General features: G+C 36.8%; 1 protein-coding gene across 4 annotated transcripts in view; it reads left to right on the forward strand.

The window, feature by feature from the left end:
* Positions 1–548: 548 nt before the first annotated feature.
* LOC311093970 (uncharacterized protein) overlaps positions 549–27,091 on the forward strand; it is a 42,165-nt gene continuing 15,622 nt past the window's right edge. Inside the window, exons 1-7 of one of the 4 annotated variants that reach the window (XM_084131682.1) lie at positions 549–664; positions 12,798–12,847; positions 13,274–13,591; positions 13,846–14,091; positions 14,204–14,266; positions 14,349–14,487; positions 17,322–26,444. In XM_084131682.1, coding sequence (XP_083987808.1) covers positions 663–664; positions 12,798–12,847; positions 13,274–13,591; positions 13,846–14,091; positions 14,204–14,266; positions 14,349–14,487; positions 17,322–17,394 — 891 coding nt within the window. In that variant the 5' untranslated portion in view covers positions 549–662 and the 3' untranslated portion in view covers positions 17,395–26,444. Of the gene's footprint in view, positions 665–12,797; positions 12,848–13,273; positions 13,592–13,845; positions 14,092–14,203; positions 14,267–14,348; positions 14,488–17,321; positions 26,445–27,091 lie in introns of those variants that run through there. The other 3 variants (XM_084131684.1, XM_084131683.1, XM_084131680.1) reach the window with 3 other exon arrangements.

The following is a 27,091-nucleotide window of genomic DNA, read 5'->3' on the forward strand; positions in this document are numbered from 1 at the left end:
TGGACTATATTCCAGGGTTGCACAACATCCCTCTGCTTAGACAGTGACATCACTATTTTGGATTTACCTTTAGTACAAAGTGTGTGTATGTATGTGTAAAGCTACGTTGACTTATGTTATTCATACAATACCTACTCACAAATAAACATCAAAAACAAAGCCGGCTGCAATGAATTTCTGTGCAAAACAGCTTTTACTACAAACACTTCCACACAAGAACATTGTTTTCACACAAGAACATTTTGATAGAAAACAAAAAATATTTAAAGTTTTAAATATATACTGTAGATAAAATTAGAATAAATAAAATGGAAATGTCTACATCGCTGGGTGCGCCCCTCCCCCTATAACTGTTCTGTCTCGCGGAGGAGCTAATGTGTGTGCATCTGTGTGAAACACGCATAGGAAATAAGAACGACAGAAAGAACGGCTCCCCTCCAGCCGCGTGACTCGGCTCCCATCGTTCATGTTTATGAGCCGTTCAAAAGAATCGGTTCGTTCGCGAACGTCACAACTCTAGCAGTTACCTCTAACCTACTTGGCAGATTCTGGAAAGTTACTTTCAGGAAAGTTATTATCCTCGTCTTGGTCTCACCACTCGCAAATGCTGTAATTTATGAAGTTTTAACGCCTGATCAAAAGACTCAAGCCGAAGTTTCACAATGTAAGTGTTCATATTTTTTAAATATATATCCAGTCTGTGTGTTTTTGTGTGATTAAACCAATAGTTGTGTTTCTGTTTGTGGAAAACTAACCCTGCTAATGATGCTAAAGAAATAAGTCGACATGTTTATGATGAACGTGATTATCACCAAATCACATTCCCGTCTCTGTCTTCTCTTATAAAATAACCTTTATCATAGGAAAATCTACATATCGTTCCCAACAAAAGTATTGTGTAGCGTAAAACATGTTTCGTGAACAGGCTGTCGATTACTTGTTTGTAAAGGAGGGAATGTCGCGACAGATAGGACTCGTAGGACGAAGATTGTCTGAATAAGGAACTGGCGAAAAAGGAGCTGAAGTCAGCCTCGTCTCGTACACCGCATTACCATTACAGATAGGACTTGTTTACGTTATTACCATGACATTTAATAGTAATATTGAGTGATATTGTCAGTGTTCAGGATGACTGTTTGCCTGATGCTTTTAATACTTTTTTTTTAAGATTTGAAACGTCTGATTTCATGCATGATGTCTCCAGGTTGAAAAACTCCTTGACACCATGTAGTGATATTAAAATATCTCAAGAACAAGTTGAGGTTCTATTTAACAAAACAAAAAAGAGGAAAGCCCCTGGCCCGGACCTTATTTGTGGTCACACATTACACCACTGTGCTGGACAACTCAGTGGTGTTTTTTCCCATCTTTTTCAAATGTGTGTTGATAACTGTAAGCTCCCAACTATTTGGAAATCTTCCACTGTTATTCCTATCCCCAAAATCAATAGAGCTAGGGAATTACAAGATTTCAGACCTGTGGCGCTTACTTCTCTTGTAGTAAAAAACCTAGAGAAAATCCTAAAAGAAGAGGTTCTTATCTTGGTCGAGGGCAAACTTGATTCTCTCCAATTTGCCTATCAGAGGAATAAAGGTGTGGATGATGCTAAGCTTTTTATCCTGGACACACTTTATAAGCATCTGGAGAAACCCAAATCTCATGCCAGGCTTCTATTTGCTGACTTCTCATCAGCTTTTAACAAAATGCAGCCTCTCATTTTGATTGAGAGGCTTGCTTCTTATTTTAATCTGCCCGACCAGCTTTTAGCCTTGTTTTTAAATTTTCTGACTGATAGGACACAGAGGGTTTTAGTAAATGGGGTTACTTCAAAAACCCAGGTCTCCAACACAGGTTCCCCACAAGGCTGTGTACTTTCCCCGCTACTGTTCATTTTATACACGGACAGTTGTAGGTCTCTAAAAGAGGACAGTTTTCTTGTTAAATTTTCTGATGATACTGCTCTGCTGTCACTCCTCCATGGCACAGAGTCAGATCATGGACGTGCACTTCCTGATTTTGTAAAGTGGTGCGATGACAGCCTTCTTGATCTTAATGTTCTTAAAACTAAGGAACTCATTATTGATTTTAGAAAAAAAGGGACAAATACTTCAGTATGCAGGATCCATGGTGAGGATGTGGAGATCGTAAATTATTATAAATATCTGGGTACGGTTTTTGATTCTCAACTGAAGTTTGAAAGGAACTCTGAATTAGTGGTCAAACGGGCCCAGCAGAGAGTACATTTATTGCGCAGGATAAATTCCTTCGGGGTTTCTAAATCTATACTGTGCACTGTGTATTTGTCTTATATTGAGAGCCTTCTTACTTTTTCTTTTATTTGTTGGTTTGGTAACATTTCAGTGAAGGACCGAAACTGTTTAAATAATATTGTGAAAGTCTGCTCCAAAATTATTGGAATCCAAATGTGCGACCTAAATTCTCTTTGGGAGAAACGTGTTCTTCATAAAGTAAAAAGTTTGATGAACCAACATCATATTCTGGGAGATAAATTTGTTCTTATGCCATCAGGTCGGCGTTATTTGCAGCCCCCTAGAAAGACAAACCGTTATGGAAGATCATTTATTCCTTCAGCAATTATGTTGTTAAACAGTGAGCTGAGGAAATAATTATGGACTGATCTGTTCTTGGCACTATGCACTTTAGGAGCTACGGATATGTGTAATTCACTTTCTATTTACTTTTTATTGTGTTTCTGTATGTATGTATGTATGTATGTGTTTATGTATGTGTGTATATGTACATGTGTGTGTGTGTATGTAGGTTTTTTTTTTATTTATTTTTTTTTTTTTTTATATATATAAACGGTCCTTGGATCCGGACCCTGTCATGTTGCCCTTGTTATATACTACATGCTATGGCTGTGTGAATGGTTGTATGTCTAGACGGTGTACTGTAGAAACTGAATTGCCCTTTGGGGATTAATAAAGCTATCTGTATCTGTATTGTATATTTTCTAAAGAAAGTAAACAATACCGATGTTTTCTTTCTTTGGCTTTCAGGTTTTACAAGTTATGATAATAAGACTTGAATTGACCCTTCGCTAAGCCACGCCCGAAAACCACCACAGGCCAATCGTGGCTTAGCAACCGTTACTAGGCGCGGGAGGTCTGGCAGTGGCAAGCTTTCGAGCGAGGGAAACATAACCGAAGTGTTGTGCAAATCTGATACCAGAGGGTTGTTACATAAAACAAGATTAGAATACAAGCCAGGCTTATTTTGGTTAGTCAGACTTATTGTCGGTGGATTCTGTTTCATAAAGCAAATTTAAAATAGTTCAAACACAGTTACCCTGGCAACTTATGCTGGGAAACTAGCCTGGTCCAGGGCAGGCTAACTGTCAGGCTAAGCCTCAGCTGTTACACAGATCCTCTAACACTGACCGACAAGAACACAATGATATTACCACTGACACTCTCTCATACTATTATTTGACTTTATTAGCCACTATTAGTCCAAAAATAAATACACAGTATACAGAACTTATATAAGGCTACAATGATAAATTAGACAATATACTGTAGACCTATATATATACTGTATATGTACTGTATTTATAGATATAGATAGATAAATACAATATATATACTACAGGTTTTCTTTTTTTACAGGCTGAATGTTTTGTGCCCAAGATTTAATTAGATTGTTTTAAAGATTTATGAATACATTTCTCTCTGGTTTTGTTTAGCAGCTGTAGTCAGTGGCGGCTCCAGACAATTTTGATTGGGGGGGCAGTGGGGGGTCCTGGTATTTTTAAGAGGGGGTCTCATGAAAACCAACAAAAAATCCAGTGGACACGGCTAATAACTGCATATTACTGCTACTAAACAACAAAAACAACACAGCATATCAACTACTTTGTTTTTAATTAATTAATCAATTGCAGTTTGCAAAAATATGCTCGAACTTTAATTGCCATAGCCACACCCATGACAGAAAACATATTTACAAAATAGTATCTATGAAGCTTGCTTCCGCCACTGAATAATAAATAAATAATAATAATTGCGACTTTTTCTCTCACAATTCTGACTTTTTTTTTCTCACAATTGCGATATCAAGTCAGAATTGTGACTTTTTTTCTAAGAATTGAGAAATATGAAGTCAGAATTGTGAGATATAAAGTCATAATTCTGAGAAATAAAGTCGCAATTGGGAGATATAAAGTCGCAATTGCGTGTTATAAAGTCAGAATTATGAGATATAAACTATTCTGAGGTAAAAAAAAAAAAAGTCTGTCTTTTTTTCCCTTAGAATTGGACTTTATCTCACAATTCTGACTTTATATCTCGCAATTCTGAGAAATAAAGACAGCTTTGCGAGATGTAAACTCGCAATTGTGAGATAAAAAGTAGCAATTATCTTTTAAAATGTTTTATTCTGTGGCGGAAACAAGCTTCCATAATTCTCATACTCTCACCACCTTTTGATTGCCCTACTTCTGTCCAGTTTCCCCCTGGCATCTTCTCTGCTCCTCTTTTGTCCAGCAAAGCGATCCATTTTTAGCTTCAAGCTATAACTGTAGCAGCTCTTGCGGGCTCGCGGCAACGCTTTGAACGCAATGACGCAAGGCGCAACGACGTTCATGAGGCGTCGCAGTGATTCTTATGTTTATATTTTTTTATATGTCGAATAAATTATTAATTATTATTGTTCTGCGTAGTTTGAAGAGAAACATTTTTAAATCTTTATCCAGGATATATATATTTTTTAATCAGGAAGGGGGTGGGGGGTCAAATGGGGGGGCAAGGCGTTTTTTGGGAGGGTCTTGAGACCCCCCAAGACCCCCCCTGGCGCCGCCGGTGGCTATAGTACATGTTTATGATTAGAAGAACATTAGAACACAATCTAAAAAAAAGCTTTTTAAAGCAGAAGTTAAAATCACAAAATTAAAAATAAATAATTACAAAAGCACAGTATAAATTTTAACTGGTAAGATGAATCTGAGCTTAGTAATTGACAGTATATTAGCCTACATTTGATTTACCCCAATAGTCCCTTTACAGTTATTGCTATCATAAAAATACACTTGTAGGTTTAAAATTCTAAATAAGGGACATCTAATGTCCAAATAACAAATATGTTACCATATATATATATATATATATATATATATATATATATATATATATTATGTACTTTATTATGTCTTTCTATTCAAACACATTTAACACAATTATACAAATGGACAGTTCCTTTAAAGACATCATATTTTCCCCCAATAAATATTCCTTATTTTTCCTTCTACTTTTTTCTTTTGTGATAATACCCACCAACACATACATATGATTTAAGGGGAAAAAGAAAAAAAAACAGTAAATAAATATTAATAAAAATGTAACAAACTCTTATAATGACACATAATTCCTAATAGTTATTCAAGTAATATTATTTAAATATCAAATATTCAATATTAAATAAGTAAATAAATAAAATAACAAATAACTAGAAATAAAAGGGAGGGCTATATAAAAATGTAGTTAATGTAGGCTAATATATATTCCTTTATTTTATGGAATATTCTTTGATTTTAGAGTTGCACATATATTTTCAAAATGTATACATTTGCTCTTAATTTCATGTTATTTCACTTTAGAAACTAAATCTAACCACTCATTTAAAATTGGGGATTCTTGCTTTCTCCAAAACATTATTGCATTAAAAGCTGTAATTCTCAGCATTCTAAATAAGTATATGTCATCTTTATTAAGTAGCATAGGTCCTATACCCAAAACTATATTTTGTATCTTTATATATTTAGTTTCTTAAAAAAAAAACTTCCCTGAATTAGGCTACTTCTGTTCATTTTTTTTATTTTTTATTATTAGAAGTATAAAATATATGAGTGTAATGAGCTAGAAGTTCACTGCAACTTATCCAACATCCTAAAGATAAATGATTATAATTAGAAGATATTTCTGGTGTTATAAAATATTGCATATTAATTTGCCAAGCAAAATGTATATTTTAGTCAGAATTATTGCGCTTCTATATGGCGCGCATGCGCTCAGCGGCGCTCGTTCAATATGAAGATTAGCAGTAAAATGGATACATTTGCACGACTTTCTAACATTTACAGGTGGAGAATATAACTGTAAAATGTAAGTTTTGCACTGAGGGGGAAAAAAACAGGTCACAAACGCATAAAACAGCACAAAATATATACGCTGTTTGATGGTGGATCGATTTGATCCACGATCGACCTCTAGGGCTGCTTCAGAAACGCGTGCACACGCAATTATCTAGACTAGATAAACCAGGATCAAATTAGTGAGATTGTGTGAACTTCAATTACCTTTTATGGAACCACTTTAGCCCCAACTTATTTGTTAGGCTCATTCAAGTCCGGTTTTGGAGTTTAATCCCCGCTTTTCTAAGCGTTATGGACAGGCCCGCCCACAGAAATGACTGGGCCCCTGTAAAGGTCCAGTGAATGGGCCCTCCCCAAATCCGCTATCTACTCATATCATGCGTGTGCTCTCTCTCTCTCTCTCTCTCTCCTACATTAACACATACATTTAACTGAGAGAGACTTACTCATTGATGGGGGCTACATAGGTACACACACACACAAAGGTTGAGATTTTAATATGCAAATGACACATTTCTGAGCGCTTTATTAAACAGAAATGTGCTGTTGGTGTATTAGCCTAAAACAACACGCTCGCCAGATTGCCCTATGTTGTTAGAAATGACTGTTTACCAGGTATGTGCCGCATCCCATGCAACAAGAGATTAACATGGTTGCCAAATTGCAAATTGCTTTGTTACACTTACTCTCGCATCAGCTGTTGTGTAAACAGTAGGGGTGTAACGGTTCACAAAATTCACGGTTCGATACGATACACTTGTGTCACGGTTCGGTACGTTTTTGATACAGCAAAAGAAATGCCAGAGAAATTTCCTTGATTTCATTTTTTTAATTATTTTTTTATTTATTAAAACTAACATCATAAAGTATGATTTTTTTTTACTTTGAGCAATTCTAGAGCTATAATTGACTCTTCTTAGGAGCATATAAAACAAAACAGCTCCTTGGAAAAAAAGAAATGTAATATTTAGGGATGGGAACGACACGGGATTTGGGAAATCGACTGTCGAGGCCCATGTGTCGACTTTTTGTCGGATTGTCGGCCTTTTTTTTTCTTTTTTTTTTTTTTAAAGAGCAGCAGCAATGCGGAGGGTGGAAAATATTCTACATTGTTGTACTAGTTTATTCTAGTCTCAAAAACATGGCTCTAGTGTCAAATTTTGACCATTGAAGCGGTAATAATAAAAACGAGAGAGAGAGAGTAGGCTAATTTAAAATGTTTATTCAACAGCCTTACAAACACATAAGACATAGGCTACTTTTTGCCGTTCGGAATTTACAGAAATAAAACGGCCTGTCCATTAGTTAATTAGCTCTGTGCATGTAGCCTAAACAAGATAGTTTTCCGAATGAAAAAAATAACACTCTATATTATAATTATATAACATTAACATGCTTATCAAACGTGAAAATAAGCAACAATTAATTTTGAAAACAGCGTGCCCATTTTTTTTTAAACCACAAAAAAGGAGGCAGCATAATACCATCAACTCAACATAACAAATCAGCAGTGAAAATAAAATATACCAATATGTATCTTTACATTTAGGCCTAATTTTTGTTTAAGAACAGAAGCATATCCACATGTTTGGGTAGAAGGCGACTGCGGAGTCTACTCACGACCAGTCCCGCGGCTGAAAACACTCTTTCTGCTGGCACAGATGTGGCGGGGATGCAGAGGTAGGCTTTCGCTAGACGGCTCAGGTTTTTGAATCTGGACTCATTGAGAGACCACCAGAGCGCAGGATCCTGACTGGATGATATTCCTTCTTCGTTTGTGTAACGTTCCATTTCAGAGTGGTCAGATGTGACCGTGTCCCCCATGAAATAGTCCTCTCCGAAGAATGAAACCATTGCATCCACCGGTTTTGCCCTTTTTGCGGGCCCGGACTCGTCACCTGAGACCACACGGAGCCCGGACAACAGATCTCTAACCTTTTCGTGCACAGCTTCCTTAACCTCGTTGGTCGTGAACTTTAGGTGTTTGTGACGCGGATCCAAAAAGGATGCGACGATGGCTGCCTTCTGTGCGGTGCCGGGATTTTCAGGTTCCATTCGAGAGGTGAGAGACTCTGACACTCTTCTCTTAAATTCTGAGACTTTTGGAGACTCCCCCTCGTCCCGCTGCAGGTGCCTGACAAGGAAGGCAATTATATTTTAATAGAATAATTCTCCCCATATAGACACAGAATCATACAATCGACTAAAAAAAAAAAAAAAAAAAAAAACACACACACAAACTAACCTAGAAAGCAGAGCAGCTGTAATCGGGTAAACGACTGACACCGACACTTCTTTTTCACTGCACAGTGCGGTTGTGGCCAACTTCAGGGCACGTAAAACTGGCAGTAGTTCTTCCATGGTGTGCCAGTTGGCATCGGTGAGATCCAGGGTCCTGGCATCCGACACTTTGGTCACCTCTCGGTCTGACAGAACTGCTGATATGGTCCAACGTTGCTCGAGCAGGCGTTCAAACATATCATGGATAGAGTTCCATCTTGTCTTTACGTACTGGATGAGACGGTGAGGCTCCTTAAGTTGTATCGCCTGCTTCTTCTTGAGCGCCTCAGACGCAACCGTGCTGTGATGAAAGTGCGAGACAAGACGACTTGCCCCACCGACCACATTGGCTATGGAGTTCAGTTTGAAGCCATCATTGATGGCTAGCTGCAACGTGTGTGCAAAGCATCGGTGTGACTCCCATTCCAGGTGGCGAGAGGTTGCCACAGTTATATTAGTAGCATTGTCGTGAACGCATGCTACAACTTTGTCAGCTATGCCCCAGTCCTCAGCTGCTGCTCTCAGAACATTAGCAAGATTTTCGGCGGTATGCCTCTCTGGCATGGCACGTGTCTGCAGGATAGCAGTTTTCATTTTCCATTTCTCAAAATAGTGAGCCGTAACAGTCACGTAAGACTCAGTAGTAAGAGCCGTCCATGCGTCTGTGGTGATGGCCAGGTGTTCTGCTGCACAGAGCAATTTACGGAGAGACGCAGCCTTATCCACGTACATTTTTTCCAAACGCAGAGTCGTCGTTTTGCGACATGGCACTAGATAATCAGGCTCAAGAAAAGCCATTAATTCGCGAAAACCTGCCCCCTCGACAAAGCTGACAGGCAGAACATCTTTAGCTACCATGCTAGTCATTAAACCAGTGATCTTCTCTGCGCGGCGACTGTCCAGCTTTCGCACTCTGAAGGCTTCCATACTGCTCTGTGTCGCTGACGGCATCGGGTGTTTTCTGTCGAGGTGAGCCTGCATCCCTGACGTGGATGTGTGGAACGCATAATCTTTGCCGCACAATTTGCACCTCACTATCTTATCATTAATTTTGCTAAAACTCCCCCACACCTTGCTCCTTGCCGCTGCCGCCATGTTGACTCTGTCGCCTGTCACACACACACACACACAGGGTCAAGTGGGGTAAACGGTCTAGTGGCTATCCTATTTAGAAAAAATGGGTTGTTTTATTTAAAATGTTTTATTTCATTATGGGAAAAGTGGCACTTTATGATGTGTATTTGAATAGGAAATGTAATAAATTAAAAGCAAAAAAAAAAAAATGCAATTTGGAAATCCCACAAGCCCCGCCCCCTCGACATGTCGACACTCTATTTTTTTTGTCGAGTGGAGCATGTGTCGAATGTCGGTCGTTTTGTCGATAAAAAGTCCCATCCCTAGTAATATTGTAGTAGCGAATGTTTCTCACTAGATCTCGCAGCGATGTTATTAAATGCTTTCTTTACCGGATCTCTTATTAGAGCTGTGTAGTAACAGTGTCGCTTGATCGAGATCGGCTCGCGCTGCACTGGTTCAAACTGATAAACGGTCCGTCAACCACACAATAACGAGCAGTTTCGTTCCGCTTGCATTACGTTTGCCATTTGATGTTGGACAATGTTGTGGTCGCGCCGGCGGATTATGAGCGCGCTTGCCACGCGCAACGCGCCTACATTTGAAATAACGAAATTTTGGTCTGCAGGAAAAATAAGGTCACTTGCGCTGCGAACTGGCGCGAAGCACTGGCGTTTTGACGTTGCGTTGGCTACTCATACCATTTTCAGGAGAGGTGTGTTTCATTATGACACAGGCTACATTTTACTCAAGCAACATTAAATAAAATGTTTTTTTTCGCACTTTCAACAATTAATGGTGCTATTTTGGTTCAAAATAAACTATGGTAACCTTTGCTTATATGTAGGATGAACATAATTATTGCTGGACTGCATGGGCCCCCCCTAGCGGCTGGGCCCCAGAAAACGTTCCCCTTTATCCCCCTTATGGACGGCCTTGGTTATGGACAGTGTTGCCAACTTAGCAATTTTGTTGCTAGATTTAGCAACTTTTCAGACTACCCTAGCAACTTTTTATTCAAAAAGCACCTAGCAACAAATTTAGCAATTTTTTAAATTTATTTGGCAACTTTTAGCAACTTTTGGAAAGTGATTCTAATCCAAACAACACACGTACAAGCTAGCTAAATAGACAGAGCGGTTCATTCATAATTCCTTAAGATCGCTGTGTAAATGTGGAAATCGCTGTGAAAACCGGAAAACAAAAGACAACGAGCGCAGGGGCGGGGCTACAGGTCTATATAGCCAGGCACAGAGGCTGCGGGCGGCAGCAGCAGCAGTAGCATGCATTTCACATTTTTGGCAAAAACACATTTCATGTTTCACTGGTTGATAAGAAAATAGCCTACATTAAATGTAATTGTAAAGTGTTTAACTGTACAATATCAATGTTGTATTTAAAAATTAAAAAATCTGATCATGAAAAAGTGTTTGTATTATGTATGTATACATATATATATATATATATATATATATATATATATATATATATATATATATATATATATATTATTTTTCTTTTCTTTTTTACAAACAAATCTAAATTAGCATTTCAAATAATATACGTATGACATAATGGCGTAATGTTGCGTTGCGATTACGTAATGACGTCATAGCGCAATGACGTCACAACGTCATTTAGCAACTTTTAGCAACAAATTGATCTGCCTTTAGCAACTTCCCCTGAAAATTAGTTGGCAACACTGGTTATGGAACAACCCTCCGGTACCCTAAAAGTTTGGACGGGGTGGTGGATTTTGTTCTCTTCCCGAAACCTAAAACCCAAGGGGAGAAATGCCGGGCGTCATCTTTATTTATATAGCGCTTTTAACAATGTAGATTGTTCCAAAGCAGCTTTACATTGATAATAGGAAATTAAAAGTAAAGTGTTTTCGCTTTATAGCAGCTCTAGAATAAAGTTATTGTCCAGCTCGTGGATCAAGCAGTGTGATTAAAGGCAAGACGGAGGCTCACTGACATAATTTAACGTTACTTAAAAATATATTTCAGCATTTTGTTAATCGACGGCCAAACTAACGTTACCCCAATCCGATCGCGACTCTCCCGGTGTTAGTTCTAGTAAAAGTAAAATATAGTTAGGCTAGTAAAAGGAGGGAACATCAGGGGGCTTGCCGGAGATCTCCAAGGAAAAGGTTGGTATGCAAACTTAATCGTTCATAACAGTAGTCACTAATAATGTGACCCACGACATGTGAGCACGAGCAGTAACGTTAGCCTGGCGCACTACAAATATAAGCGGGAGAATGTTATCATTGCAAGTGGTCAGGCTAATGTCTTGTGTTTATTCCACAATACATATGGATAAGCTGTTTGATTTATAAATATTAGAATATTTTCACATTTCACTTACCCTGCTGTGCATGCACAAAGCTGTTCCTCAATTTGTGTGTTTCCCATTTGAATGGTCAGCGTATGAGGCGGCTGCTGCTTGCGCTGGGACCTAACGTTATAGACTTTAGCTTCAATTTTGATGAAATTATTCTCTAATCGTTTGCATATTATGTCGTGGATATAGCCCTCGAATGCATACTGCAGTCTTGCTCTCTCATATTTTCACCTGTTCGCCAAAAAATGACTAATTATCTCCTTAGGAATGTCTGAAACCAGTGCATACATACTGTAATAGACGTGCCAGGCGCAAAAGCTTGACAGGCGTAGCAACAGTAACTAAGGAGGGCGGGGCTTAGCGAAGGGTCAATTGTATTGAGTATTAACTGCATGTATGCATATGATATGACGCTGATAATGAATAAATACTAAATGTATATTAATAAATATTATAAATATTGTGTTATATTGTATGTTGTTTAATTAAAATCAAACAAGAAGTGTTAGTGTCAACTGCTGTGTGCCTAATGATGAAAATGTACAGTAAAAAAATACATATAATTTTAATGAATTAAAAAAAGAATTAAATTACAATTAAGTTTTTAGTGTAATCTTAAATGTAGTTTTTTGTGCCCTGCAGTGACTAGTACTTTGCAGCTAAGAGACATATTTGCGCTTTTTTCCACAGTAAAGCTCAGTCCACAAACAATGCAGTCCTACTGTACCTTTACTAGCGATATATCACCAAATATAGATAATCTATTCACAAGACCAACATGTTAATAATCCACAAGAAATGTAAACTGTAGCTGACTGCCATTAAACTTTGCAGGCACAGACGTTACACAATAGGCTGAGGTGTGTCACATGATCCAAGTTAGCCATTACTGGGTACATTACCATCTCTGGGTTTATCCCTGTATAAATGTGTTTGTGATTATTAGCCTGTATCTGTGCCATAAACCAGCTCTTCTGTTTCTCTTCAGGTTCAGATGGTTGAATCTGCTGCTGCTGTTTAGCTTTATCAAATATAGTGGTCAGTATCATATTTGTTTATACATTGTAACAATGTTTAACTTTCATTTCCAGGTTGATCTAGTCGATTGTTTCTCGTTTGCACCGAGTGACTTTGCTTGACATTTGTGGATTGATGATGGAAATTTCTTTGTGTATTACATCATCACACACCATGATTACTTCTCTGTGCAGTTCATCTATTAATAAACATGTTCAGGAATTCACTACATTACAACATTTGATATTTTAAAATGTGGCACAGCTAATATTGTTGGCTCCTTATTACCTACAATTATATATATATAATTTTTTTATATAAATATATTCACTAAAATGATAATATTTCATGATGACATTGATTACGGAGAATAGAGAGAAACAATACATGTGTTTTTCAGTATTGATTCTTTGTATTGAGTTAATTTTATTCTGTCTGTGTTTGCAGAATCCTCAGCTGTAGGAAACAATCATATATCTGTGACGGGGAAAACAGGAGGAAACGTCACCCTGCCATGTGAATTTGGGGCCAGAGAGATTACTGTTGTTGAATTAAACAGACAGGCAGAAAACATCCTTGTTTGTCAGAATAAAAAATGTAAGAGTGAAAATGACAGAGTGTTTAAAACAGGATCATGTGACATCATCATCAAGGATCTGATCTACAGTGATGCTGGGAAATACATTTTGAGAGTCTATTACACTAATGATCAGACAAAAGTGAAGCCACAAACCCTGGAGTATCATCTTCATCTTCATATTCATGGTAAAGTCAAAACTGATCAAACCATCATCATGTGCTTTCATGATTTCCTAAAACTATTGTGTGCAGGGCCTGCGATCAGCAAACACATTAAATGTAACAATTATTCAATATTCAGATTAGATGATTTCAATGTAGGCTTTTCAGTGAATGGTTTTTAAATGATTACATTTCGTTCCTTTAATCCCAAATATGTGTTTATGGTCTTGATTGATTGACACATTATAATAATGATGAATGTCTGTGTTCCTCCTCAGATGAGATCTCTGTGCAGAAAGGAGAGGATCTGAAGTTGGATGTTCTGTTGATCAACGCTGATAAAGTGGAGAGAAACTCTAGTGAAGGCTGGACAGAGGTGTGGACGAGAGGTCACGGGGTCAGCAGTGATCGACTGACCGTCAGTGACGAGACTCTGAGCATTAATGAGTTTACAGACACTGACACTGGAACATACAGAGTTCTGGATTATGAAGGAGAAACCTTGATCACAGTCTCAGTCACAGGTGAGAGAAGATCAGTGGATGAGGAGAGATATTTGAGCTGATTTTTAATCAGGATTTGAACAGAAAATTGATGCTAAACTGTGTGTGAGTAACCTTTCAATCTCCTCTACAGAATCTGGCTCAGGATCAAAGGGAAAACTGGGAACAGAGGATCACAAACCTATAGAACAACATAGTAAGTAAAACAGGAGAAACTGAGAGAAAAAGAAAAAAGAAACAACATTTTTAAAAACTTGTGTTCTCTTCCCTCATTTCAGCTGTAGAGCCTTGGATTATTGGACTGTGTGTGTGTGGAGCTCTGCTGGTTCTGGCTCTGGCTGGGATTATATTTGCTGTCTACAAGAAATACCAACGTCACAGAAACACTGATCATGATGACTACAAGGATGTCCCAAGGCAAGACATTGTACAGTAGTCCAGAACATCTAGTGATGACACTGGTTAGTTGTAATTCCCCTTCAGATCAACAGATCTACAGAGGATTCTGTCAGCACACTGAACGTCTGCAGCGAGAGGTGTGTGGTATTAATGCAGAGAAAAGCGCTATATAAATGCATCAAATTAGGGCTGTGCGATATGGCGATTTTTGATCGTGGACGATTAAAATGTCTCCACGATCTGCTTTTGAAGAAATATCGTAATATTGCGCATTCTACCAGTTGCTGTTCTGGCGCCTCTGTCTAACATACTGAACAACGCGACGTATATTCACATAAAATGTTAACGCAGCGGAACGGGACACTGCAGTTCACAAAAGTTCATCATTTGCATGTGCTTTAATGCCTTGTCGGTTAAACATTTTATTCGCTTGCTGTTCTAACGTTGTATCTTTTCTCTTTTTGTTCTTTGATTTAGTTACTAACGAGAGTTTATCACATAGATCAATTATTGTTTAATGAACTTGAGCACATAATCTTTAGGTGATTTATTTCCCCAATTCTGTGGCACTTTATAACAATAATCCAAATGAAGAACTAGAGAAACAGTGTCTTTGATTTCACACACACACACAAAAAAAAAAAAAAAAAAAAATCAAATGAAGGTTCTTATCTGAAATGAAGTTTTGTCCTGAGAAAAAGATGAAGCTATGCAACCTGAAAAAACATTGAGTGCGTTGAAATTGGTTTCCATGAAGAAAAACATTGAGTACGTTGAACTTCTTCCCTCTTCTTTAGAATTGTCCTTTCAGGCTGGAGAAGACAAAACAAACAAATCCACTCCACCACAAAATCCTTTTAAACCAATAGGCTTCCCAATTCACCCTAAGACGCATGGTAAATGAATAGTTCTTAACATTGAGCTTAAAACCCTACGGTTTCTCAATGAGGCCAAGTTTTCTAAGGTAGCCTCCAAGAAACATGTGCTCCCACTACCCCCAAACTAACTTGCTTCTTCTTCTTCTTCTTGAATTTTTATTGGCGGTTGACAAACAACACAATGGTGTATTTCCGCCACCAACTGGTATGGAGTGTGGATCAAAACGACTAAACCCCCCCCCCCCCCCTTATTTATTTATTTTATTTTTTTAAATTCTCTCCCACACATTAGATTCCTCAAGAAACTTAAGAATAAAAATATAACACTCATTTCTCGAATTATTTTGCAGAATATACTTTGGTATGAATTTCATTTTTATGTTTTTTAAATTATGAATTAACAACCTTCTTTCATTCTCATATTTCTGACAATGCATTAAAACATGCTCTACTGTTTCCTCTTGCCCACAATAATCACATCTTCCCGTATCATGTTTACCCATTTTATAAAGCGTACTATTTAATCTTGTGTGTCCAAATCTCACCCGTGATATTACTATTTCTTCTCTCCTATTTTTCCCTGCAATTCTCATCTCTCCCACTTTCCTTTGAATTCTATAGAACCACCGACCTTTTTTCTCCTTATCCCACTGTTTTTGCCACCTTTCCTTTAGTCTCTTCTTGATAATACTCTTAATTTCACTCTTACTTAAATTAACAATTAAATTAATGTCATTGTTTTTAACTGCTTCTTTTGCTTCTTTATCTGCAATTTCATTTCCTTGAACACCAACATGTGCAGGCACCCACAAAAATACTACTGTAATCCCCATCATTTGAATTCTGTATATTGTTTGCATTATCTCCATTAAAATATCTGGTCTACTATCTGAATGACTGTATTGTAAACTAGCCAATGATGAACATGAGTCTGAACAAATAACTGATTTCACAGGTCTTATTTCTTCTATCCACTGTATCGCTAATAATAATGCAACCATTTCCCCTGTATAAACAGATAGCTCATCACTGATCCTTTTCCTTATTGATAAATGAAACTCTGGAACAGTAAATGCTACTCCTATCTTGTTGTCTGAACTCTTTGATGCATCTGTGTATATCTGAACATAACTGTAGTACTCATTAATATATGTCTGTACATTATATGAATTACATTCCTTACCCTTGTTTCTCTGTTCTAACAATGTAAAATCAACTATAGCATCTGGAAGTACCCAAGGTTTTATTACTGGTAATGGAACAGTAGGACTAACATTTAATCGATTAATTTTAAGTTCTGTTGCTTTCTGTATCACAGTCCATCCAAAACTTTTAGTTTTCCTCCTCTCTTTTTCCCAACATGGCTTTAACGTGTCTAGTGTTGGATGCTCTTGACTATGGCCTTGTAAATTAACCCAGTAATTCAATGATAGCTGTTCCCTTCTCATTTCCAAAGACATAACACCCATTTCCACCTGTAGTGCTGTAATTGGAGTAGTTTTTATAGCTCCTGTACATAGTCTAAATACCTGATTCTGTATATTATCTAATTTTTTAAGAGATGTTTCTGCAGCTGATCCATAAACCACACACCCATAATCTAACACAGATCTAATCAGTCCATTATACATTGCCTTTAATGCCATCCTATCTGCCCCCCACTCACTACCAACTAAACATCTCATTGTATTTATTATTTTCTTACATTTATTTATTATATTCTGAATATGCACTGCCCACGTAACTCTTTCATCAAGCCATATCCCCAAAAACTTAAAATATTTTACTCTTTCCAGTTCTTGATTATATAACTTTAGTTTCACCTCACTTCCAATTTTCTTCCTTGTAAACAACATTATTTTTGTTTTAACAACTGAGAATTTAAAACCCCATTTATATGACCATTCTTCAACTATTGTAATAGCCTCCTGTATTTTTTTCACAATAAAATCAATATTCCTTCCCCTTTTCCAGATTGCCCCATCATCAGCGAAGTGTGAGAGGCCCAGCCCATTATCCAAATCTTCAAACACATCATTTATCATAATGGAAAATAATAAAGGACTTATTATACAGGACTTATTTACAATTGTAAACTTTTCTGAATAACTGTTTCCTATTCTCACTTTAAGTGTTCTGTCTGATAAAAAATCCTTGATCCATCTATACATTTGACCTTTGATACCTAACTTATACAGTTTAATTAACAACCCTTCTCTCCACATCATGTCATAAGCTTTCTCTATGTCGAAAAAGACAGCTACTACACTCTCTCTATTTATTTGTGCTTTTCTTATCTCATGTTCTAAACACACAGCCGGATCCATTGTATTTCTCCCTCTCCTAAAACCACTCTGATATTTGGATAAGACTTTATTAATTTCTACATGATACATTAACCTTTCATTCACCATTTTTTCCATTATTTTACCAATATTAGATGTCAACGCAATAGGTCTATAATTTCCTGGATTTGTACTATCCTTCCCCGGTTTACGTATTGGTACTATCACCGCCTCCTTCCATCTTTGTGGTAACTTTCCTTCTTCCCATGATTTATTGTACATATTTAATAAAACATCCTTAGATACTTCGCTGAGATGTCTTAGCATTAAATAGCAAATCTGATCTATACCTGGAGCTGAATTCTTGGTTTCCTAAGAGCTCGATTTAACTCTGCCTTTGTAAATATCATATTCAATTGTTCATTATTATATTCCTCATTCTGTATTAAGTCTTTAAACTGTTCCAATGTCCTTTCCCTTCCTCTTTTACCCTCCTTACTACTATTATCTGATTTATGTATTTTAACAAAGCTTTTTGCAAGCATTTCTGCTTTCTCTTCATCTTTTATTGCTATTGTATCTCCATCTTTTAATACTGGATACCCAAATTCTCTTTTTATCCCATTCATTCTTCTTATCATATTCCATACTTGACCAATTTCAGTTTCCCTTCCCACTGTGTTACAAAACCTCCTCCAGAAGTCTTTTTTTGTATTTTTTATGATTCTCCTAACATTTGCTTGCATCCTTTTATATTCAATGAAGTTCTGAAAACTATGATTCTTTTTTAACATTTTAAAAGCTTTATTTCGAGATTTAATTACCTTATCACACTCTTTTGTCCACCATGGTACAATCTTCTTTTTTTTCCTACCTCCCTTCCTTGGAATAGACTGACTTGCTGATATCAATATAGCATTACAAATATCATTATTAACCTCATCAATCCCTTCTTTAACTTTAATGTTTTCCATTTCTTGTTCACTAATACTCCTAAATTTCTCCCAATCTGCATTTTCAAAGAACCATTTGTCTTCTCCTCTTGTATTACATTTTCCTAAACTTAAATTTACCTCAATTATTATAGGGTAATGATCACTCCCTATAGTTGTTTCTCTAATCACCTCCCATATGCACATACCCGCTAGTGAACTTGAAACAAGTGTAAGATCAATAGCTGATTCTATTCCTGTTCTCACATTAAACCTTGTTCCCCCACCGTCATTTAAACATACTAATTCCTTTAACTCCATTAATTCTTCAATCACTATTCCATTTCCATCATTGCAATTGTCCCATAGTGTGCTATGAGCATTGAAATCTCCGCAACATATAACTTTTCCTTCTAAATGAACAATTAGTTCACCCAACACCTCTAGTGATAGTCTTTTACAAGGATTATAAAAATTTAAAATTTTAACATTTCCTTTTTCCCCCAAAATTTCTATTACTATAAACTCCAACATTTTTCCTTTTTCTATAACATTATATTGTACTCCTTGTTTTACAAATATTATACACCCTCCCCCAATATCTTCCTCTCTATCTCTACGTACACAATCATAACCTTTAATATTAAAATCCAACACTGGCTTAAGCCAGGTTTCCTGTATGCATACAATTTCTGGTTTCTTTCTAAGCTCTTTTATAAAACCTTTAAACTCTTGACCATTCGCTAACAAACTTCTTGCATTCCACTGCACAATATTCAAGTTGTCTTATCACCTGCACCTCCTGACTTCCCATCTCCTTCCAGTCTTTTATTGATGTTTTCCCAGGATATATTGTTTATACCCAAAAACTTTTCAGCTCCCTTCACAATTATTTTTATTTTCTCTGTTTTGTGTCTAACTTGGTCCGTGCAATTAATTACATATGCCTAACTTGCTTCTTCTTCTTCTTCTTCTTTCTTATATTGGCGGGTGGCAACCGACATTTAAGGTGCATATCCGCCACCTACTGTGCTGGAGTGTGGGCCAGAAATGTAAGCATCACAATAGATAAAAACAAAAACAAAACAAAAAACTAATTTTACCTTCTTTCTACCTTTATAACTTCACCAATCAATTAAATCCTTTTTATTAAACCAGTTTCTTTCAAAAAGTTAAACAAAGCTCCCATTATCTGCTCTCCAATTTTAAAAAGATTTTTAAGGTTCAACACATTTTCCCCAAATTTCAGTGATTCCTCTTTTAATTTTATCCTTTGATTTTCATATTTGACACATTCACTAATCACACGTTCAGCTGATTCCTCTCCCCTTCCACAATCACACAAACCTGAAGGGTGCTTTTTCAATAAATACATAGTTTTATTTAATTTAGTATGTCCTAATCTCAACCTCGAAAAAATGCTACTTTTTCTAGTACATCGATCTATAGATTTCCTTTTCCCTACTTCTTGCACAATAATGAGAACCTTGGTAATTTTGTTTTCCTCTACCCACTGTAATACCCTTAAAATAGCTAACATTTCCACAGTAAATACTGTCAAATGATCAGAGGTTCTTTCCTTAACATTTATCTTTAATTCTGGAATAGTGAATGCAAAACCAGTAACACCACTCTTAGGATCTTTTGAGCCATCCGTAAATGCAGCTATAAATGAATTATATATAGACCTTATTCTGTCCTCCACTTTTTCTACCCAGTTTCCTTTCCCATTAAGTCTTTTTATTTCTCCTTGAATATAGAAGTCTAGAATTAGTGGCGAAAACAACCAAGGCGGCGTATTTGAAAAAGGAACATTAGGACTGAACTTATTCTCCTGCAATTTCATTTCAATTGCTATTTTACTAGATGCCCAAGCAAAGCATTCTATCTTAGCCTTCCCACTTTCCCAACAAGGGGTAAGACACTTAACTGTAGGATTTCATCTTTCATTATGACCTTTTAGATTAGTCCAATAGTTCATCATCAGTTGCTCAAATCTTAAACTTAATGGAAGCTCGCCCACCTCAACTTGCAATGCACAAGCCGGTGAGGACCTTATGGCTCCACAACACATTCGTAGTGCTTGATTTTGTATAATTTCCAGTCTCTTTAATGATGTTTTCGACGCAGATCTAAACACTATACTTCCATATTCCATCACTGGTCTTATTAAAGCCACATACACCCCTCTTAAGGCTCCTTTACTAGAACCCCACTCTATCCCAGTTAAGCACCTCATTATATTTAAAATCTTCTTACACTTTTCCTCTACTTTCCTTACCTGCTCTGTCCAAGTTAGTTTAGAGTCAAATGTTACCCCTAAAAACCGAAAGTAATTCACCTGCTCAATTTGATTCCCATACAATAACACCTTAGCCACCCTATCCCTCTTTTGAGTAAAAACCATCATCTTTGTCTTTTCCACTGAGAATTTAAAACCCCATGAATACGACCATTCTTCAATTAAACCTACTGCTTCCTGTATCTTCTCTTGAACTAAACATAAGCTCTTGCCATTTTTCCATAGGGCAACGTCATCAGCAAATAATGACTTCCCAATATCATACTTTATTTTACTAAAAACATCATTGATCATAATAGAGAAAAGTAATGGGCTTATCACACTACCCTGCGGGGTCCCATTATCTACTTTGAATTTATTAGCCACTGAAGCACCAATTTTAACCTGAATATACCTTTCAGATAAAAAACTTTTGACCCAATTAAAAGCTCTTCCCTTAATACCCATTTTATCTAATTTAATCAATAGCCCCTCTTTCCATACCATATCATAAGCTTTTTCCACATCCAAGAAAACTGCCATAACCGATTCCTTATTTATCATAGCTTTTCTAATTTCTGTTTCCAAGCAAACCACAGGGTCCATTGTTCCCCGTCCTTTCCTAAACCCACTTTGATAAGGGGATAAAAGATATTTACTTTCTATATAAAATGTCATTCTTTCTACAATCATCTGTTCCATAATTTTCCCAACATGCGACGTAAGGGCAATGGGCCTGTAGTTTGCTGGATTCGTTGAATCCTTTCCTGGTTTTGCTATAGGTATAATAATAGCCTCTTTCCAACTTATTGGTAATCTCCCTTCTTCCCAGCTCTTATTATATAAACCTAAAAGTTTCATTTGCATTAAAATTCCAAACTGTTTCAACATACTATAACTAATCTGATCTTTTCCTGGAGCAGTTACCTTAGCTTTATCTATTGCCCGTTTCATTTCGCTTAATGTAAAAGGGGAATCCATAGCATCCTCTGTACTTTCCTTTCTTATTAGTGCCGCTGGGTATGCATCTCTAGTCACTTCTCTTCCTCTTTTTCCAGCCTCTGACAGATTATTAGAACTATGAATTTCAACCAAGGCCTTAGCTATGATATCAGCTTTTTCCCTATTTGTTACTGCAATGGTTTCTCCTGCTTTTAAAACTGGAAACTGCCAGTCCTTTCTAATTGCCCTCATTTTCCTTATCATTCCCCACACATTTCCTAATGGAGTCGTTCTACCTATTTTATTACAATATTCTCTCCAACTGTCTCTTTTTGCCTTCTTTACTACTTTCCTAACTTGAGCTTGGGCCTTTTTGTATTCTATTAATCTTTGGAAGTTAAGATTATTCTTCAGCATTTTAAATGCCTTATTTCTTACTTTAATGCTTTTCCCACACTCTTCCGTCCACCATGGAACTGGTTTCCTATTAATTTTTCCTTTGCTTTTTGGAATACATAAGTTAGCCACTCTAATCACTACTTCTTTAAATTTTCCATCAATTTCATCTATATCCTGGCTTAAATCAATTTCACTACTCGCCTCCTCACATAAATATTCAAATTTACCCCACATAGCCTTATTTAATATCCATTTATCCTCTCTTCCTTCTTCCCTCTCATCCTTTCTCACACATAACTTACATAAAACAGGAAAATGATCACTACCCATAGTAGAGTCCTCCCATAACTCCCACTCACAAATACCTGCCACCTCTTTTGACACTAGTGTTAAATCAAGTGCTGAACTTTTACCTGTGTGAACATCTATTCTTGTGCTTCTCCCATCATTAATGCATACCAGATCAAACTCATCCAACAACTGTTCTATTATTAGACCATTTAAATCAGTTTTCCCCCCTCCCCATAATGAACTATGGGCATTAAAATCTCCACATAAAACAATGCGGTCACTTGCTAGTTCAACGATCTGATTTAATTTATCGCCATCTAATCTTCTACATGGATTATAATAATTTACCACAGAAAACTTCTCTTGCTTAGTCCATATTTTAACAATAATATACTCTTCCTCCCTTCCTTTTGATATAACTTGATATGGAATATTCTTCTTGATAAATGTAGCACACCCACCCCCTACACCATCTTCCCTATCATTCCTTACACCAACATAATTATATATACTAAAATCTAATTTCCGTGATAACCATGTTTCTTGTATACAGATTACATCAGGTGTAGTTGGTAACGAACTGATAAAATACTTAAATTCCTGCCCATTTGCCACCAAGCTTCTTGCATTCCATTGAAGAATAAGAACCATAATATCAGCCAACAGATGAAGCTTCCTGACTGACCTGAGCACTTAGCTCATTCCTCACCTCTTCCCAGGACAAATCATTCAGGCTAAGATGGTTCACTGCTGCCTTTACTATTATTTGTATCCTTTCCGTTTTTGACTTTGCCTCAGTTGTAGCATTGATGACCCCTGCTATAAAGATGACTAATTTCCTTAAATCAACCAGAACTTTACCCCCTTTTATCTGTTCATGTTGATCATTATTCAGATTCTCACTTGCCTCATTTACTACTCTTTCCTCCCTGTGATTCACCAGTCCAACGGCCTCTGCATATGATATTTTATTTTTCACTCTGACCTGCTGAATCTCAACCTGCCTTTTCATTACTTCACATCCCCCGTATGCCACACTGTGATTCCCTCCACAGTTACAGCATTCCGGTTGCACATCCCTTCTACATTTCTCATAATCATGGTCCTCACCACATCCAGCACACCTTCTTTTCCCTTTGCAATTCATGGCTGTGTGACCAAACCTCTGACATTTAAAACACCTCAAAGGTTTAGGAACGTATTCTCTCACATTATTCATCATATATCCTAGGGATACTCTGTTAGGAAGCATTTCATCCTCAAATTCCAACAACACACTTTCACTTACTTGTCTCACCCCATTCTTAAAGCTGGTCAATCTTCGGGCATCTTTCACTTTCCCTCCTTTTAAGTTTGCTTTTATTTCATCCACATTTACATCAACAGGGATCCCCCAAATCACCCCTCTATTCCACATGTTTCTCTTCTCCACGCGACTAACGCTACTTACTTTAAACCTTCCTATCTCCTTCATTCTACAGGCCCTTTCTCTTTGATCTTCATTTTTGCATATTATTAAAAGGTTTCCATCCCTCAAAACTTTGGCCATTTTGACATCTCCCACTTGGTTTTTTAAAATCGTAGTCAACTTCACTGGATTCATACCAAGCACTCCATTTTCTTCCCCAAATCTAAGTATTACTTTGCACTCATCATCTATCTTCAAATTATCATCCTTTCCATCAACTTTAGTCATCATCCCTTTGAATTTCTTTGACCCCTCTTTTCCACTCTCACCACCCCGTCTCTCTCTTATTCTATCTATCTCCTGGCTAAACTCCATATGATCTTCACTCTCAGTGTCATCCGAGTTAGCCCATTCTGGCCCATTTCCAGCACAGCTTTGCCTACCCGACATCGTTTTCACCCCTTTGTCACGTTTCCCCATTTCTTCCAATAAAGTTCCTTGTCTTCTCTTCATTAGGTGACAGCAACTCGAAGAACTTTTATCATCGCTTCTTCAACTTTCCTCCCGCGTGAACTTTCCGAAGGGTAAGTCTCCAGTATCCAGGGAACAATTTTCCAGCAAAGTGTCAAGAAGACAGCTAACTTGCTTCTTCATGCCAGCTTTTCCTTATATGCCATACAGGTAAGCATATATAGCGCCCTCTAATGGCTTGTAGTATCTCTACACCTTTCCATTCTTTCATTACAAACTAACTGTTACAGATATTTCACTCTGTTACAACGTGTGCGTTTCTCAGCGCGTACATGTGAAGCTCACATGCACTAAAAGCCTGTCTACCAGCGCCTGGATACTGGAGTAAGTTATCTTTCGAGTCTTATTGTGCTAATACTGTTAAATACACACAAGGTTTACATAAACAAAGTCGTTTATGTCTAAAGTGAAAGCAAACTTGAGAAAATCGAGAGAAAATCTGCATGTCAAATGCGTGTATATTCTCATTATTTATGCACTCTAATGTTGTTCCAAACCTGTATTGATTTCCTTCTAATATTTTCTAATATTTTTCTAATATTAATATTTTGAAGAATGTGGCTATCCAAACAGTAGCTGGTCCCTATTGACTTCCATAGGAGAAGAATATACTATGGTAGTCACTGGGGTTCATCAACTGTTTGGTCACCCACATTCTTCCAAATAACTTTTATTTTCAACAGAAGAAAGAAACTTATTCGAATTTAAAACAACTTGAGAGAGAAAATTATGACAATTTGAATTTTTAGGAGAACTATCCCTTTAATGTTAATAAAACAACAAAATGCAAAAAGACTGATAACTTTAATAGTAGCTTTAATAAGTATCAATGTATAATTTATACAGTGAAGTCTATGTTTTGTTTTATTTTCATATTTGTTCATTTAATTACTTTCTTCAATGCTACTGTTAAATACACCTACTGTAGCTGAAAACATAAAGCACTGTTTATTTATAGTTGTGCATGTGTATCTTTGATCTTAATATTTATTAACATAAAGAAAATAATGACAATTTTTTTTATCTTCGCCCCTGTCTGCCATTCTTTTTTATTTTATATTTTGTTACCTAAAGCTTTGTTTTTAAAATATGGACATTAGTTTGGCTGTAATGCTCAGTCACAAAATAGTAAAACCAGCATAAAAAAGAATTGTGATAAAATCGTGAATCGTGATTTTCCTGAAAAAAATCGTGATATGATATTTTTGCCATATCGCCCAGCCCTACATCAAATTATTATTTATCATCTACAATAATATCAGAATTGTTGTTTTATTGATGTGGAATCTGACATTATTAAGCCACTCATATTGCAAATTGTTCGATTTTCCTGTAATTTGTTTCTGTCTGTCTGACTGTCAGTACAGAAGGAAAAGTGTGTCCAAAGTTGAGTCTGTGTTCTTGCCGAAGTGTTTTCCCATATTAATAATCTTTAGAGAGATTTCTCCTCACCGCTGTTGCCTTTAACTGATCTCTACAGGAGATTATAAGGGGCTTCTCTTTGTAAACTGAATTGAATCCTCTCTTGCTCTGAAATGATCCGGCATCAAGATAAACTTCTCTCCTTTATCACTGATGTTCACTTCTTCAAAATGTCAGTGTAAGCTTCATGTCTTACGTCACATTAGTGATGGACTTCCTCCTTTAGTTTTTAAAGACAACAGAAAACACATGCGGACTTCTGAAAGTTTAACCAGAACACTTGAACATTACATGTGTTACTGAGATCTATGTAAAGTTATATTCACTCTGTAGGTGCCAGGTTTGGGTTGATGTCTTTTATTTAGAAATTTTTATTTTCGGTTTGTTACGTCACTTGTTTTAGGTGCATATTACCTGTTAGTTTGCGTGTGGTTGGCATGGAGGAAGGGGGTGAGTAGCTGGGATGCTCACTTTCTGTTGACCGTTTTCATTTCATTTAGATTTCATTTCATTTCCTTTTGTTTACTTTACTGTCATCATCATCATCATCATCATGTTGCTGTTCTTTTCAATGTTATAATAAATCACCTGGATCAACAGTGAAAACGCGTCAATCTTTAATCCCTCTACTCAGCCACTTAGCGGTTACTGGCTGCCGCTATACACTCTTTAACTCATGTTGTGACATGTAAACCAGGAAGAAACATGATTTATAACTGAATAATTAAACGTACAGTATGTAATTTTTGGCCGCTAGGGGTCGCTAACCTCTTACAATAACAAAGGCGTAGTTTGATGACGCAACATTTGCTAAGAATTATGGATCTTGTCGTCAGCATCAAGCCGACCGATATAATAATGTTTATGGATGAGTTAATACATCGATGCTTTTATCATGACTGTGATATGAAGCAGTTCGGGATTGCTAAGAGACAGCGATCAGCTCCACACGCGACGCGAGTCCCGCGGATATAAAAGGAATATGGACATTTCATTCTACCGAACTACACGCAGAATCACTACTCACAGGTCAGTTTATCAGACAAATTAAACTTGTGAGGTAACGCAGCGCTGTTTCACTTGGTCTAACATTACACTATCACACTAAACTGCATTTGAATGTGTTGAAATGTATGTGTTAGTTTGTCTGTATGAGACTAGCAGTAAACTAGATCAACATTAGAATAACATACAGATTATATTCTAACATTTTATCATTGTTGAACTATAAAACATTGATTAGTTTTATGTAA

This window comes from Abramis brama, assembly GCF_963993115.1.
Source record: "Abramis brama genome assembly, chromosome: 12".
NCBI classification, from domain to species: Eukaryota; Metazoa; Chordata; class Actinopteri; order Cypriniformes; family Leuciscidae; genus Abramis; species Abramis brama.